Source organism: Carcharodon carcharias, chromosome 18 (genome assembly GCF_017639515.1).
Source record: "Carcharodon carcharias isolate sCarCar2 chromosome 18, sCarCar2.pri, whole genome shotgun sequence".
NCBI lineage: Eukaryota > Metazoa > Chordata > Chondrichthyes > Lamniformes > Lamnidae > Carcharodon > Carcharodon carcharias.
Window position 1 is genome coordinate 26,439,596 of NC_054484.1, and position 18,091 is coordinate 26,457,686.

General features: G+C 38.3%; 1 protein-coding gene and 1 long non-coding RNA gene across 6 annotated transcripts in view; one reads left to right on the plus strand and one right to left on the minus strand.

Moving 5' to 3' along the window:
• The window catches only part of LOC121290886, a 38,749-nt gene extending 36,864 nt beyond the window's left edge, over positions 1 to 1,885 (plus strand). The window contains exon 3 of the long non-coding RNA XR_005945895.1: positions 1,425 to 1,885. This is a non-coding gene — a long non-coding RNA (uncharacterized LOC121290886). The remainder of the gene's footprint in view (positions 1 to 1,424) is intronic.
• The window catches only part of cryzl1 (crystallin, zeta (quinone reductase)-like 1), a 60,523-nt gene extending 42,661 nt beyond the window's left edge, over positions 1 to 17,862 (minus strand). For 4 of the 5 annotated variants that reach the window (XR_005945893.1, XR_005945894.1, XM_041211911.1 and 1 more), the window contains exons 1-6: positions 17,377 to 17,448; positions 10,812 to 10,883; positions 7,391 to 7,468; positions 5,735 to 5,807; positions 2,448 to 2,492; positions 2,290 to 2,358 (exon numbers count right to left, since the gene is read on the minus strand). Coding sequence is in view for 3 of the 5 variants with exons in the window: in XM_041211911.1 (XP_041067845.1) it covers positions 2,290 to 2,358; positions 2,448 to 2,492; positions 5,735 to 5,807; positions 7,391 to 7,468; positions 10,812 to 10,883; positions 17,377 to 17,412 (373 nt within the window). In the remaining 2 variants the exon portion in view is untranslated. Of the gene's footprint in view, positions 1 to 2,289; positions 2,359 to 2,447; positions 2,493 to 5,734; positions 5,808 to 7,390; positions 7,469 to 10,811; positions 10,884 to 17,376; positions 17,449 to 17,625 lie in introns of those variants that run through there. The other variant, XM_041211912.1, reaches the window with a different exon arrangement.
• Positions 17,863 to 18,091: the final 229 nt, after the last annotated feature.

Sequence of the window (18,091 nt, forward strand, 5' to 3'; positions counted from 1 at the left end):
GGTTTTTACAACAATTAACAATGGTTCCACGGTCATCATTAGGCTTTAAATTCCAGATTTTTTTCTAATGAAATCAAATCTAAATTCAAACCCAGGTCCCTAGAGCATTACCCCGGGTCTCTAGATTACTAGGCCAGCAACAATACCGCTATGCCATCATCTCCCCCTATTTATAAAAGTAAGTGGAACAGAAGTTAGTGCCTTTAGTCACCTCGCCTATGTCGTAGGTTTGTAAAGATTTACGAAGGCAGACATTTCCTAAAAATCATACCTTAGTCTAAGGGAGTGTGCACAAAGTGGTCTACTAGACTCTTCATATATGTGGAGGAGAAAGAGGATTGGGATAAGCGAGTATTAAAAATTATTTTGAGAAGCTTTTATGAAACCAGGAAAACAAAGATTCATGCTTCAACCTGAACACAGGGTTTCTCAACTTCAAAAGGCACATCATGGGTTAAACGGTTGAAAGGGAACAATTAGCTAAAAAAAACCATGCATTAAAAAGGAAACAATTTATCACAACGTTGATCACCCACATGTGGTATTTTGGGTATGAGTGTTCGTGCATTTTTTGCCCTATTCAGCTTTTCACAATTTCCACAGCAACGGCCCAATCACTGCAGGGCCTCTGGCGATTGTCATAGAAATCATGACTGTCCAACCAGAAAATGTGCTGATAACACACACACACACACACACACACACACACACACACACACACAGAATCTATGCAATTAACTCTATGCGTGAAGGCCTTAATTTAATTAGGAACACTATAGATGTACTGATGGATTACAGCTGCCAAGGTGTTGCCCTGAAACTGGAAGAATGAACATGTTCACTTGTTTCCATACTTATTGAAAAGAAGTCAGACAGAGAGAGCTTTATTGGGGCAGTGTTTCCATTTTTCAGAACAAACTGAATGTGCTATAAAAGTTGGGGTCTTTGTTAGATTCTTTTTCCTTGGAGAAGATTGCTAGAATACCAGGGACTCAACATTATTTTCATATTTATCCCATTGAGCTCAAAATTCATTATAGTTCACAAGTTGATCTCTCATAGCATTGTTCGTATCCACTTTTTAAATTTGTCTGTCAGCATGGGATCTATTTATTTTTTCCTCTCTCAATGATTCAGATAATTTATCTTGTGGTAATCTTTGTATGTTTATCCACTTGTCCTCTCCATTGTCTTTCTTTCCCTATCATTTTCTCCTGCTCATCACCTTTTATATTTTCTCTATGCAATTGTTTCTCTCTTTTTATATATACATATTTCATTGCTGGCCTCACATACATAATCTGTCACTGTCAAGTAATGAATTATTCCACATTTGTTGTTTGCTCTTGGATAATGAAATATTCCACAGCTGACAAATTATCCCACATTCACCACTTGATCATTAATTTCTCCTTGTTCCACAGCTCTTCTTATAGCACTGACTTTCAGCTGGCAGGTGGTGTCTTTCACTTCTTTGATCTTCATCTTGAACATGGCAATAACATCAGAACACTTATCTCCTCAGCAGCTCCAATGAGGTGCTGCTGGAAAAAAAGATCAAAATGCTTCACTACTCTCGGATTCCCAGCAAAGATACTATGCGACAGTGAGGATGTGGAATGTGCCTGGCTGATGAACATTTAAGTGACTCCTTACACATTTCTAACTCCCACAATGTGCAAGTCTGAGTCTGGGAGAATAGCACTGGATCCAGATTGAAGCAGTGTTGAACATTTTAAGAGAAGAATAACCCTGCATCAAAAGGGGCATAGCAGTCAGACTTGGAAAGCATCCAGGAGTTGTGGCCTAACCATTGTCTTCTACAGATTAAGTACTTCCTTTCAATTGTAGTCCAATATATTTGGATTAAAAGCCCAAAAATTTTTGGATTTTCCACTTGCTTTTCATTGCATTTGAACCCCCAGATCTCAGCATTCCATTAAAAAATATTATGTAGAGTTTGTGAAATCTTTCAATCAGAGCATGCGAAAGTGACACTTCAAGCACCAGACAAAAATTGACTGACAAAGCTATTTATCGATATTTAAACAGCGATAAAAAAGACACAGAGACTTAATAAAGGGGTTTCTATATTTTTAAATAGCTAGTGTGTAAAATTGGTTAGTGTAAAATGTTATGTCTTTCTTTTTAACATTCTAGCCATATTTTTCCATAAAAACCAAAGTAAGCTTTTATTGCTTTCATAGATTTGGATGAAGGAAGACAACTACAGGTCTTATAGAAAAAAATAATAAAACGTGTATATCACATCACTGCATTTAAACATACCAAGGCTGTGCTCATGAACCAGCAGAGTATTGGAGAGCCCAGATTCTTTACAATCCAAAGGCAGGATACCTGTGAGATGGGCAGCACAATGACCACATTAGCACTGCAATTTAACAGAACATTTGCAGAAATGTCAAGCATGTATTGACTTTACTTACCTACGACTTCATCATTCGGCTTAAAGAAGCTCACTTTTGGTCCAACTGAAGAAGTAAATTCAAGAATATAATGACATATAATGTTTCAAACAAACAGGTGTGTGTATTATAGGTCACAATTTTATCTAGTCATATTTGTAAACATGAAATAAATCTCACAATCAAGAACTCTTTGAAATCAAGTGGTTGAAAAGAAGAACTTTACTTCCTTATCTTATATATCTAGCTTTAAAAAAATCTAGAAAAACCACAAAGGATGCAGTTTTGATACTTAGCCTGTGCTGAGGTAGCTAATATCAAACAGGATAGTGCTGGGGTACAAATATTGGCCTCAAGCACCTTAGGTTAGGGAAGAGTCAAATTGACCAGTGTTCAAACATTCGATAACCGTACAGCATCATACGTGCGAGTGTCTGGATGTTGTATGATTGCGCTTAGTTGTGATATCCCTGTGAAAGGATAACCCACCAACATGTAATTTCAAAGATCACACTTGAGTAATGGGTATTTTGACAAAGGACTGGAGGGTATCTGGCTCCTGTTGTGACCATAGTAAAGAGTAATGCCTTTTGGAGAAGAGAAAGGAAAAAAAAACACAATGTTGCCATCCTTTTCATTTTGCTTCCTGTTGATTTCTATTTTTGTTAGTTAATTAGTAATGGTAATTGTTGGGAATGTCAGTGGTAGGAAAGATGAAAGAATGATTTGGAGGGTTACTCTGAAGGAATTGAAATGATATACACACCAATGATGCGCTTTGGATTAATGTTGATACTAATTCGGCTCCCTTATAGTGTCCATGAGCAACTCACCATTAAATCAATATTCTAGAATGATGAAGAAGACTAAAAACAAAGTTTAAACTGTCAGAATTGTTCTTTTCCTTCCCTCCCTCAAGGTGGTGGATTACATAGGCTTCACAGGTACGGCCAACAACAATGCTCTTGACTGCTATCCTGGGACATACAACAACAGGAGATTAACTGACCTTCAGGGGAGGATAGTTTGGGGCTTGCATGGATGCTATTCATGGTTGAAGGATTGGTCTTCATCACTGCCGAGGCCCACAAATAAAGAATGCGCCATGGAATAAAACCTAGCCTTTTGAGAATGAGTAAAAAGGAATGCTGACAACCTCAACATTTTTGTAATTTCCTATTCTTTTTTGGAAAAAAAAACATTTTAACAGCTATTTATTATTAAAGACAGGAATTTTCTTCTATTTGGAAAGGACAAAATTGCTAGTGTGTTTTTTAAACTTTATAGTTTTAAGTCTGTAATTTGTTTTGGAAGAAAGAACAGCAATTCCTAGTTCACGACAGGAAGAGTTTTCCTTTTAAAAAAAGCTTCTCAACAGCCAGCTGAAGAATAAAGGCTATGGTGTTACAACTTCAAAGTACTAGGCTTGAACATTTCTGACAAAGTCAAAATCTGGAAAACTCATGAGAAAGGCATAGTTCCAGAGCAATGCTTGATTGTTTCCTCTCTATTCTGTGCATCTGTTTTTAAATGCTTTTACGGTTGCTCTAAGCGGAAGCACATTATTTTAAACAGTTAAACTACTTTTTAAGTTTGTAATTTTTATTCTCCAACTATAGCAACCATTGGTTTCAACTTGACATCAAAGTAGTGGATTCATTCACATACAAGATTAGTTCACAATTTGGGAGCCAACACTAGCTAGGCAGAAGGTGTACACGAGACTTGTGATCAATGGTACTGCAGTTCACGATAGGGACTACATTCTACTACTCCTGGATCAGTCACACTCTTGATCTCCCTCTCTAGTTCCCAGTCTTTTGTTCCTCTCTGTGACAGTAGTGTATAGTAATGGATTAATAATCCAGACGGCTGGACTAATAATCCAGGGAATGCAAGTTTAAATCTCATCATTGCAATTTAACATGAATTCAGTTTATAAGGATCTAGAAGTAAAATGCTGTATCTGAAAAAAAAATTCGCAGTTGTAAAAACCCACCTGGTTATTATTGTCCTTTAGGAAGAAAACCTGCTATCCTTACAATGTTCGTCTCATATGTGACTTTTAGGGATGAATCCTCCAGACTTCAAATTTGTGGCAGTCAGGTCCATTTTCGGGATTTAACTCTGTTCGCGGAAGCAGAGTGCCTCCTGGAATGGCTTTACAGGGAGATCCTGACTAAAAGGCTGCATCGAGGTTTGCCAACTAATGAAGGATGTCAAGCAGGTGGAGGAAGGAGGGAGAGTCAATGAGTAAGACTAGCTGGCAGCCTTCACTGTGCATGTGGTGAGAGAACTGCTGATGTGCATACGATGTAAGAGGGCTGGACAAAATGGAGGAGTGGAACATTTGGAAGCAAAGGCCTGCATTTCTTCATCACTAGTCCTTACTTAACTGCGGTATCCAGGAGATTCAATGGAAATTTCAAGCCTTGATTTGTATCTTAAGGCAATAGATTTATTTGTCATGATGCTCTGACTTCCAACCCTGCATGTGCCTCCTGTTACCTGACAAGCTGCAGACACTGTGGCAGCAGTAAAAGCTCATTTACATGGGAAAATTGCTTCTAATTTTCTGTTGATGAGGCCTAATTAGCTTCCCACCACTGGAAAGAGAGAGAGGAGGCAGGAACACATTGGAGAACTGGCATGACCACATTATCCATGATTTTCCCCATTCCCACGCCTTCAAATGTGCCAAGTGCCTGGGAAAGCTCCCCCTCAGTGTTAAATATAATAGGCACAATGGAAGAAATGTGAGGTACCAGCATCAGCCCCAAATGACCAATCCACATTTTTATAAACCCAGAGAGTGAGTCTTGTCTAGCTAAGTGGGGGCTAAGTGGGGGAGAACGGCCACTAAATCTTCATTCCTTGCCCATAGATATGCTCCTTATAGCGCATTAAAGATAAGATAATCAGCAGAATCAGGAACCATTGCTGATCTTCCTCTCCCTTGTTCAGGAACGCTAAAGTCAATTTTACACCCCTATCTCTGGCCCAATTAAGGTTAGCTAACTCTGCCTAGATCTAGGAACTGGTTTGATTGGTAAATCTCTGAACTGTGTGCTGCATTTCCTAATGAAGTCTGTGGAAAAAAATTAACTTTAATTAAAATTCTACCATTTCTCAGCATCAATGTTTTGTGCTTCACAAGAAAAATAGTGCTAAAAGTTTCAAGGCAGGAGTTATTTTACTTGCAACAAGACACTATGTAGAAAAAACATTTTCTGAATAAATCCTTGACCAAAGGATAAGGATAAAAGGGCCTCATCATTTTACATTAAAATCAAATCACGTACACTTACCCTCAAGAACTACCCCAGCAACTTCTCTTCCAATGGGTAAAAAATCTTCCTGCAATTTTAGTTCCATCAGCAGCTAAATATAAAGTGAACTTTTTAATGACTAAGAAAGAGATGCTTTTTTTCCAAACTGCAAACTGAAGATTTTGAGAGGATACAATGGCTTTCTAAAACATAACTATGATTACACATGCTAGAGGAGTATTGTTGAATTAAGATTTTTCTGTGCTGAGAGCAACATTAGTTTAAGGGTTGCAGCAAGTTGTTTGTTTCTTTCCTGCACTCTGGAGTTCAGTTAGATTATGGAATAAGGCCCAGACTGCCACTGGCCCTGTTAAATGGGGTGCACATTCTCCTTCTGGATCTTGGAGTGAAGGTGCGCTTATGCATTTGTTACTTTGCTCAAGAATTTTGATCTTGTGTTAAAGATGCTTGACTTTCAGTATCTGATTCCTAAAGCATGTGCAGACGTTTTGCTTCTTTCTAAAATATTTAACCAGATGCAAGAAGAAAATGAATGTAATCGTCCCTGATCTTGGAGAGATTTTTTTCCCCCTAAATTAACTCATTAAGTTCACACGATTCATTAATACAATAAAAGTGTGCATTTATTGATATTAATTACAGTAGTCACCTCACAATGAAAGTATAATTATGACTTAATTTTAAAACACTGTTCCGTATAGAGGAAAAGAGGTATAAGTTTGGTTGCATATACATTTCAAAAATAACTACCAAGCAGTCATTTTGGGCATGGAAATGTAGGCAAGCTTGTTAATTAAAGAGTGTCAAAATAAGCCTGGAAGGAAACACAGATATAACAGGGCATAGTTCCTTAATGAAACTTTATTACAGTAATAAAACACTTAATTATCATTCAAATAACTCTTCCAGTAGCTTATGTGCACCTCCACCCTCCCCACCCCAGCAGAGCTCACACTTCTATCAGATCATTGGTCCAACATGTGGCCTCAGGCAGCTCTACTCCACTTCCACGGCAAAGGGAATCTTGAAACAATTTTGTGAGCATCCTGAAGGCATTAGCTCATTTCACAGAGTTAGAATGCTTGTACCCTTTGTAAAACAAAAAAGTCATCACGCTGGCAGTAGCTGATAGCCTTGAAATTGTTTTTTCATTCAAAAACCAAAGAATTTAACGTATAGAAAAAGCATCAATAATGCAGATGATAAAATATAGAAAAAATATAGGATTAGAGGGTGCTGGAGCTCCAATCTCAAGATCAAATTCACAGTGCCTTTCCTGGTGATTTAGAAGTCTTGTCATGGTGCAGAGTGGTACCCAATTGTTTACCCAAAGCGAGTATGGAAAAATTGGAAAGTTAATTGCTAAGGGCTGCACTCGCATAGGTCTTAGGGACTAAAGATCTCGAAGCAGGTTTCGGATCTGCTCTTTTGACTAAAGTGATACAAAGGCAAGTTCAAAATATTAATGGGGAGATAACAAAGCTTACAAAAAGAGAAGCAGAATGATAAATAAAAGTTATGTTGGTGCAAAAATAAAGGAGTTGAAAAAACAAACAGCAATGGTTAAATGATAAAATGCAACAAAAAACCATGTTTAAACAAAATGTAGCATGCTCTAGCTTGAGTATACTTATATACCCGAATGCATATATGCACAGATTAAAGTAGGCTTACCTTTGTATTCACGGGACTGAAAGCACAAACTTTAACCTGTATTTTGACATAATGATCGCCTACACTAGAAACAAATTCCTAAAAAAATAAAGAAAATTGTTTTGTTAACCAGGTACCTATTAATAAGCCATTGACATTGCTTAACCTTTACTAAATACCTTGTTTGTGCCTCACTGCTGCAGGTGTGCTTCTTGGTGAAACCATCCAGTTTATACTGCAGGGTGATTTTACTAACAACAGCATGGAGTCAGAAGAAGAAAAGCTCCTATTCCCTGAACGCCTACTTCTGATTACTCTTCATGTCATGCTGCCAAGGCCCTAAACTCTGGAATTCCTTCCCTAAATATCTCTCTCTCTCTCCTCCTTTAACACACTCCTCAAAACATCTCTCTTTGATTAAGCTTTTGGTCACTTAATACCTCCTTATGTGGCTGGTATCAAATTTTGTTTGATTACGTTCCTGTGTCATGAAAATATAATAATTTTCATAATATTGTGATTTATTGTAAAGGTAAGTTAATAGTGGGGTTTGGATTAGTTTCTCTGTGTGAAGTTGTGTGTGTGGAGGTTTTAACTGAATTGCAGACAGCTAGTCTGGAGCTTCTGAGTTATCAAAAGAAAAGCTAGGTTTGAAATGCTAAATATGTAAATATGGCTGCAGTTTTAGAATGTGAGGGGTGTGAAGAACAGTTGCATTTTTAGACAAACCAGAGTAGTGAATTTCAAAAATATGGTAAGATGTTACACTTAGAGGCTAAGCCAAACAATGTGTTTATTTTTTTCCCAAAGATTACTGATAAGATGAGTACTATGGGAGATTTATATTATGGAAAACGTAAAGTTGCAAAGACATGTTGGGGCAATGGGATTTAGAAAAACCTGTATAAAAGGAGGTGAGGTTATGTGTAAGAGGAAGGAATTCTAAGATCTAACAAGTGTGAAGAGCATCCAGCCAATGCTGCCTACAGGAACCAAAGCTAAGAGAATTAATCTTGAATATCATTGTCCAGAGTAATGTGTGCTTTGTCTGGACCTGTTAAAATCTGTGTTGTTTTACTGTTGCCTTAATGGAGGAGTAACTAGGAGCTAGATTAATTAGGAGATTTAGAAGTTATTATAGTGGTATTTTGCAGGCCAAAGTGCGTGCTTAAAATTTTTTCTTCTATTAATAAATGTTTAATTTAGTTTTGTAAACACCCTCCCAGTCTTGGTGGGCTCATTACTAATGAATTCAAGGCACGCATCTCAAAATAAAGTACACATTGCAAACAGTTGTGGCAGCTGATCCAAGTTTCCCTCTGGGATTTAAGCAGCTCAGCATTTACCATCCACTGTGCCATAACACTTAGTAAAATATCCTAAGGCATTTCACACATGAAAGGTGCTATACAAATGCAAGTTGTTGTTGAGTTTGTAGTAAAATAAAATCAGGAAATGCCATAAAATACTCAGGTCAGGCAGCATCTAAACATTTTTCTTTATTTTTCTTGGTTTCCCTCTCCACAGATGTTATCAATTTGCTGAGCTTTTTCCAAAATTTTCTGATTTTGTTTCACATTTCAAGCATCTGCAGTATTCTGCTCTAATTCTTGCAATTGATTTGCCTTGGGCCTGACTTGTTTCTGTTTGGGTTTCAATAACGGGGCTTATTCAGACATTTTATTTATCTTCTAGCTTTGTTTGAACTACAGGAGAGGGAATCAAACTCAAGGTGTTTTCCAGCATGGCTTGGGCAAGTGGAAGCATTGTTTGCCAATCATGTTGATTTGTTAACATTGATGTGGGTTTACAATGAGGCAGACTTGGATATCAGAATGGACTCAACTTCACAAAGTCTTCCAAACGAGGCATCTTCACCGCATTTATAGTGGCAATCAGGAGCCAAGTTCAATGATATACTTTATTTGGCTCCTGTTTATCATTACAGAGCATTATCAGTTCCAGATGAATGGGTACTGATTCAAACAAAGTATTCCTATGGACTAATTCATTTCTAATTCAGGCTAATGCTTGATGTAACTACAACATGTGAATGTGTAATCTTAATTTAAAGCACACGCATTCCCTAATTAATCAGCTTCTTGTCAGCCTAGTAGCAGTTAATCACATTTTGCACTCAAGCAACATTGTAGTCGCTCCTCTCAATCTCTGTAATCTCTTCCAGCTCCACAATCTCTGCTTTCCCCCCCCCTCTCTGGCCTCCTGTGCATTACTCAAAAATTCACCAAAATCAACAGTGTCTTTAGCCATAAACCCTCAAACTCTTCCTAAACCTTTCCATCTCCTCTGCTCCTTTAAGATGTTCCTCAAAACCTACCAAGGTTTTAGTCACCCATCCCAATACCTCCTTCTCTGGCTCAGTGTCAATTTTTGTCTAATATGTGACTACATGCCTTAACGGTGCTTGCTGCTGTAGTAAAAAAATACTTATCCCTAATTATAGTTACCAACTGAATTGAAGTGAGCTGTAACTTATTTATGTTTAGTCATTCAGGATATGTCCTGATTTCAATAAATCATTGGCTGTTGTCTGATGGACATGCAATGCCTTGAAATCTGACATCTTTAAGCTGGAATATTTTATACTCGTGACAAAACAAACCTACACTTGCTCAAAGCTTTTAATTGTGCAATTAAAGATATGTCAGTAATAAATCAGGTTATACTTTTCATTAAACCTACAGTTGTTGCAGTGGCATAGTGATATTGTCACTGGACTGCTTATCCAGAGACCCAGGGTAATGCTCTGGTGACCCAGGCTCACGGCAGATGGTGGAATTTGAATTCAATAAAAATCTGGAATTAAAAGTCTAATGATGACCATGAAACCATCGCTAACTGTCATAAAAACCCATCTGGTTCACGAATGTCCTTTAGGGAATGAAATCTGCCATCCTCACCTGGTCTGGCCTACGTGTGGCTCCAGATCCACAGGAATCTGGTTGACTTTGGCAGGCCCCTCAGTTGTATCAAAGTGCTAAAAAGTCTATAAAAAGGACCTATGCCATGTGGACTGCAGCGGTTCAAGATGGCAGCTCATCATTTCTCAAGGGAAATTAGGGATGGGCAATAAATGCTGGCCTAGCCAGCAATGCCCACATCCCGTAAATAAAAAATATCAATATCCTTTATGTACAGTTGTGCATTAAAGTGAATCAGGCAGACAGCTGTTGTCTGTCATCATGCCTGGAGTCATCACAAAACAGGGCATCTTTGGGTGTGACTGACAGTTCTTAACCTCTCAAGCTTTGATCTCACATTTCTGACATCTTGAATCAATTACTGCCTTCATCAAATAGAATGGCAGAACAGGCTTATGGGGCTGAATGGCTTACTTCTGTTCCAAAGTGATCACACCAGGACAACAATTTCTTATATAACTAGGTGCTTTCTTAACTTAATTTCTGAATATGATACTAACCTTGTCCTGAAACACAAACTTCATGTCTTCATTAGCTTCAGTCAACTGGCAATATAGTCCCTTCATTTTGAGCTTGAAAAACAAAAATAAATATTAAATTTGCTGTGATAATGTCTAATTTCATGATTTATAAATTTTAGGGGTAAAACTTTTAGGTTGGGGATTAAAGTTTTAAATAGGAGCTAATGGAGGCTGGCAAACAGACTTAATATAATTGCAATTCAAAGGATGGCCTGTGTTTATTTAACAAGGTCAGAGTTGGAAATGGGAAAACACTGAACAATGGGTAAGCCCTTTGAGTTTCTTAGTGGAGACGAGATGTCTACAGCTGCCTTCATATGGGGTTTAAATTATTAAAGCAGTTTCCCAGATCAAAGGGATGTTTTGGAAAGTAAAGTTAATTAGCTTAACTCTCTAAGTAGGACATCCCAGGGATACCATGTTGCAAAGGGGATAGGTTGCTGAAAGGTACTCTCTTATTTTGGATTTTGTCTGTATAATTTCTCTCAGAAATAGGAAGTGTCATTTGGAGCCTAGGAGCAGAGACACAGAAATTTGCTAGGGACTATAGACTAGAACCAAAGGGCTATCAAAAACAAAGGGTGTTGTTTGAGTTTGGAGATTTCTGAGAAAGAAAGCAGTGAGCTGGGGTGTTGACAATTATGAGGTGGTTAAAGGAGAGTTTGAAGGTCACCTACCCAGATGCTAGCGGAAGGACCCCAAGAAATTTCATACTTCAGAGAACAAAAGGAACCCTGATAAGGCTTCCTGAAATAAGAATTCCTGAAAGCTCTGGCACACCTTGGTTTGGTCCTGGGAGAAGTGAAGGAACCTTCTCAAGATCCTGTAAAGTATACAGGAACTCTTGGGTGGAAAATAAATAGAGCAGGGAATGTCCCGTTGAGATTTTCAGGCTCAAAGAATAAGTGTTTATGAAGTATAGTGTTAAGTTAGTTGTACTTGCTTTGTTTAATTTTTGTACAATAAAAGTTTTTGTTCAAAATGCAAATCTTGTTGGGCAAATTCAAATTTATTTTTACAAGTTACTTGTCTCCCTCAAGATCATAAATCACATACTTTTCTTGCAAACAGCACATGAAGTTCCATTTTTTATTGAAATGTTGAAAATCATGTTCTTGTGGCAGTTATGGGATACAGTCTACTCTTAATTTAAAGTTAAATTCAAATTATCTGACCATTCAATTTTTAGCACTGAATTCCCAGAATGTTATCAACATTACTTAATTCAAAATATTGGATAATTAAAATGTTTTAGGACAAAAAACAAATTCAAGTTATCAGAGGTAGACTATACACATTGAAGGTTTGAGATAATGTACACATTGAAATATAAAAAAAAAACCATGGCTTTTGTAGCCTGACCACGAATTACAGGGTCCCTATCACATACTGCTTGTAGAAGGTTATGCTGAATGATTCTCCAGTAAGGTAGTCAGTTCGCTTGTTACTTATCCAGCTTAATGCAGAGTTCAGATATTACCAGTTCAGACAGGCATTCAGCCAATAATCTCATCCAACTGTTTAATTTGGAGTAACCTTTTTACATGAGGATTAAGGGAAACCTTCCTGTTGCAAGTAGAGTAAGATTGAGTAGCCTATGTATTAAGTGGGTTCTCTATCCTCCTGTTAACAAGCTGGTAAGCATAGAACTGGGACATGATTATGATGACCATGGTTTCTATAATAGATGTGTTTAAAGAGCTAGGAGGTATGACCACAACAAATATAAAAGACATTAATTATATTCTTCTAGCATCAATTTGCTAAAAAAAAAAATGCAGTATACATAGGGTATGACTTTGGATTCACTTTCTCATTCCGCTCCACATGGAACTCAAGATATTGTCACTTTTGATCAGAGCTGAGTCCAAGACCATCATCGCACTCACTTCCAGGAAAGATCCAGATGGTGATCAAGAGATGCACAAGAACCCAAGATGACAAGAAATAGAATTTGGAGTAGATCATGATGCCTGTTGAACCTGCTGCACCATTCAATGTGATTGTGGCGGATCTTGGACTTCAACTCCACTTTCCCGCCCTCTCCCCATATCCCTCAATTCAAAGAGACCAAATATCTGCCTATCCCAGCCTTAAATGCATTCAATGTTGGAGCATCCACAACCCCCTGGCGTAGAGATTTCCAAAGATTCACAATTCTTTTGAATGAAGTAGTATTTCCTCACCTCAGTCCCAAATGATCAGCTCTTACACTGAGACTGTGCCCCGATGTTTTATGTTCCCCAGCCCACAGAAACAACTCCTCAGCGTTTACATGATCCAGCCTTTCAGAATCTAGATTTCAATAAGATTGCCTCTCATTCTTCTAAACGGCAGAGGATATAGCCCAATTTGCTCAGCCTCTCATCATAGGATAACCCTCTCATCCCAGGGACCAATTTAGTGAACCTTTACTGTACCTACTCCAATGCAAGTATATCTTTCCTTAAATATGAAGACCAAAATTGTACACAGTATTCCAGACGTGATCTCACCAAAGCCCTGTAGAAAATGTAGCAAAGCCTCTTTGTTCCTGTCCCCTTGCAATAATGCTAGTTACTTTGTTACTTCAAGCTAAGTGACATTGAAACCAATTATTGTAGCCCCACTACCATGGAACTATGATCAACCAACATATATAAATTCTAGTACCTGTCTGGAATCTTGGAGAAGTTGAAGCGTGTTTCTAAAATATATTGCTTTGCTCCATGTGGTATGATAATGAATCATCTACAAGATTCAGATTCAATTCCTGTTCTATGCTGTAGAAACTGATTTCAGCCAGGACAGGGCAGACAAAATAGATGAGCCAGCATTTTTTTCATTATTGCTGTGCTGTACAGTTCACATGATAATGCTGGAAGCCAGCTATGGTAAAACTACCATAGCTAACTGGGATGATGCATCAGGGGGCTGATATCGCCAGTGAAACTGCACCCAATACGAATCACCACATTTTAGGGTGAAGGGCATAAATTAATAGAAAAATTGTTGAGGCGTAAATATTGTTGAGCTTTAGATCAACCATAAAAAAGGTCAATACCATACTGGGAACCATAAACAAATTACAGAAGTACAATTTCATCCAGGAGCCTGGAGATTTCTAGCACAATAACAACAATGCCCACATTGATTTCAATGTTTACAGGAGTAATGGCAGGGCACAGCTGGATCTGGTCTGAAAATATACTTATTATTTTCTTAAAGATGACTTCAGAAGTCACTCTCAGGTTTTCATTCGGTTTTGATTTCCCCAAGAATGCTTCCAGTTCTCTTTTATTGGTCTAAACCAACTGGCTCCTGCTGGATGCAGAGTTTTTGGAGTCCATTACGATTTAAAACTGATGTTGCCTCTTTGCAAGCTTTTTAATTACTTACATAGTATATAGACGGGAAATGAGCTTGGTGGAATAAATTCACTTATTCCAGCATGCACAGGCAAGACATGCCTATCAACAAATGAATGATGATGATGATAACAATAATGAAGGATACATAACTAGAAACGATAAACAAAAGGGACACACAGTATTCTAGAAATATACAGGTCAGTCAGCTTCTGTAAAGAGAAAACACAGGGTGTCAAACCCTTCCTCAGAACTGAAAACTGAATGTTAATCAAGGCATTTCTACTTTACAAAAGAGGCTTAATTATCTTTCAGTTCTTTCTTTTCTAGCGGTAATTTGTAGGGCAATGTCAACCACATTCCTTGTGGATGGACCCTATAGTACAAAGTGCTGGTAACGCAGCAGGAATTGCAACTTGAATTAGCTGCCCCATTAAGTAAGTTACAGTGGTGTGGAATAGAAAAGTACAGTGCCACAGCAACAGGTGGGTGTTCTGCAATCAGGATTCAAAGAATCATATGCTACAGACAAGCGAAATACAGCTGATTCTGGAAATCTGAAATAACTGAAGATGCTGGAAATACTCAGCTCATCAGGCAGACAAGTCAGTGGAGGCACAAACAGAGTTAACATTTCAGGTCAATGACAAAAGGTCCTCTCCTAAAGCATTAACATTGTCCCTCTGTCAGCCATGGCCCAGTTGGTAGCATTCTCGCCTGAGTCAGAAGATTGTGGGTTCAAGCCCCACTCCAAGACTTGAACACAGAAATCAAGGCTGACACTCCACTGCAGTATTGACGGAGAGCTGCACTGTTGGTGGTGCCATCTTTCTGATGAGATTTTAAACCTATGCCCTGTCTTCCCTCTCAGGTGGATGTAAAAGATTCCATGTCACTATTTCGAAGAGGAGCAGAGGAATTATCCCCAGTGTCCTCACCAATATTTATCCCTCAATCAACAGCACCAAAACAGGTTATCTGGTCATAATCACATTACTATTTGTGTGAGTCTGATGTGTTAATTGGCTACCATGTTTCTGACATCACAACAGTGACTACACTTCAAGGCTACTTCATTGGCTGCAAAGCAATTAGGACATCCAGTGGTCATGAAAGGTGTTATATAAATGCAAGTTTTTATCTCTACCAATGCTGCCAGGCCTGCTGAGTATTTCAAGCATTTTTCATTTTTATGTATTCCACAGAATTACTACACAGTTACAAAATATTACAAGGGGAGGCAGCTAAGAGCTTATTGCCACGTCATTCGCCATTAAATAGTATTCTTCATGCTTTAAGAAAGATATTTGGAGGTATTATGGGAACCTACATTTTTGTACAGCTACATCTGATGTGAGAAGCAAGACTGCTTCTACTCATGGTATTCAGTTATTAAAAAAAAGGGAATCCATTGACCAAGATTGCGCTTGGATATTACTCTTCACTCACAGTTGAATAGCCAGAATCATGTTGAGGTACTATGAAAAATAGCTACTTAAGTTGGAGGTACAGTGGTGCTAGTTCCCAAGGCATTATGGCTCACTACAAGTCACCATTTTAACTAAAAAAACTACTACAGGATGAAGATGATCAGGAGGCAGCTTCATCTCACATTTTAAGACTGGGCTTTAATATTCTGAAGTTTTGTTATGTGGCTATGATATTTAAAGAGTTATCACCCAATTTCAATTTACATTAGTACCTATACCGCAGTATAGTTTTTCTTTCTGGGTAACTGCCAAGATAAAAAAAAAAGAGCCAGTACATTTAGAATCCAGTCACAGAATTGAGCATAGATTAATCTCAATTACAGACCACTTTGTCAATGTACATTGAAATGACAATAGGTAGCTTTTGTATTGAGCATAACAGCAATTTAAAGGGCAAGTAGGACTTTGAGTTCACAAATAGAATTATCAGATTCAAGGTAGCGAGCCAGCTAAGCTAGAATAGGTAAATACTTAATACATTTAAGAACATGAGAAAGCAGCAGGAGTAGGATCTGCTCCACCATTCAAAAAGATCATGGCTGATCAGATCTTGGCCTCAACTCCACCTTCCTGCATGCACCCCATAACCCTTGACTTAAAATAGTAAGGGATATATTGCACAGCACAGTTTATATCCGTCAAAAATACCCTGATTTCAGCCAGAGTAGCAATTGGGATGTGTGTGACTGTCAGCTGATAACAGAATTGGGCAGATAGCCCCAATGTTTAAAAAATGCAATGACTTTCAAAACAGTGTCCTGGTCAATATTTATCCCTGCACCAACATCTGCTCATTATCTCATTTCTGTTTGCGGTCTCTCTTCATGTTGCATCCTTGTTGTCCAATGGTTGCTAATCATGGTTTATGCCAAGATATCACTACAGGGCAAGGTGAGAAGGCAGGTCCCAAGAACGACTTCAGCTGGTACTGAGATTGAACTCATACTGCTGGTGTTATTCTGCACCACTCTAGCCACCTAGCAAACTGAGCAAATTAGGCCCCTCTTGTGGGACTTTACAACGCACTAATTGACTGCCAACATTCCTAAATACAACAATGACAACAATTCCAAGATATTATATTAAATAACTATGAAGTGCTTTGGAATATCCTGAAATAGTGAAAAGCACTAAATAAATACAAATCTTTCTCTCTTCTTTCTGTTCCACCAACTCCATCGATATTATATTCAACAAGTCAATCAATCTAAAGTTGAGTAAGTTCCCATTTTCTTTTGCTAGCCTGTTGTGCCCCTGGTACTGAAATCTTGTAACTAATGAAATAATGTTCCTGAATCTAAATTCTCCTTAACCATGAAGACCTTGAAGATCTGTGTCAAAGTTCACACTCATACTCTTTTTCAGAAAGTTACAAGGGTAAAGAATCTTTCATCCTAACCAAGACCTCTAAATTCATGAATCAGCCTCATAGCCCTCCTCTACACGTCCTTCAATAATTCTATATCTTCTTTAAAATGGTGATGAAAATTGAGCACAGTACTCCAAATGCAGTCTCATCACGTTAAATAAAACATCATCCCCTTGTAAATCAGGGGTACTTATACCAACATTTCATTTGCTTTCACCACCACTGATACAAAGTAAACAATTTAAAAAGGCAGTTCCATAAATAATTTCCTCTTTGGTTCCTAATTAATTTAGATGCAGGAAAGGCTGTTCTACCCACGCAGAACAACCTCCACTTACCACGAATATTAGATTATGGTGTGGTGGGTACAGCATTTATCTTGAAAGTGAAGGCCAGGGGAAGAAACATGAGAAATATATGCAGCAAAGGTAGGAATATAAATGATTGGTTCATTGGCAAACTTATGCTGATATAAATTGCCATGGAAAACGTGACTTGGCGACAATAATTAATTACTTGAAACAAATAAGTGACCAGAATACTTTGTACACGGTTAAAAAAAAGAGTAGGATAGGGAAATAACGTACCTACTACCGTGGCTAACACTCCTACTCCATCCACTCTCTTTAATCTCTAAAATAAATGCTTTAAAGTGAGTACAACGTTATTAATTGCTCGATGTGACAAAAATGATATGCTTTTATAACGCAGATGGGGCAGCGGTAGGAAGCGAAGTTAAATGCCTCCCTTCATTTATAACCTGAACACCAAGTGCAGCCAGAGCGTCGCCATGGTCACTGAGTCAACCTAACTTGACAGCAACATCCAAATCAAAGCACCACCCTTCTGTTCACTCCCGATTCGCTCATTTCTACAGCGCGACGGGGAGATCCGCGCTGTCTATGGTCGGCGCTGCTGTCAATCAAAGGCGGCTTCCGCCCGTTCTGAACCCAGCAAGTTCGGTTGACGGGAAAGCACGGCAGGTTTCCAGAAGCCGGGAGGCGGGGCGCGACAACCAAACTCAGTACCAGAGGAAGCCGTTCTTTATTGGTC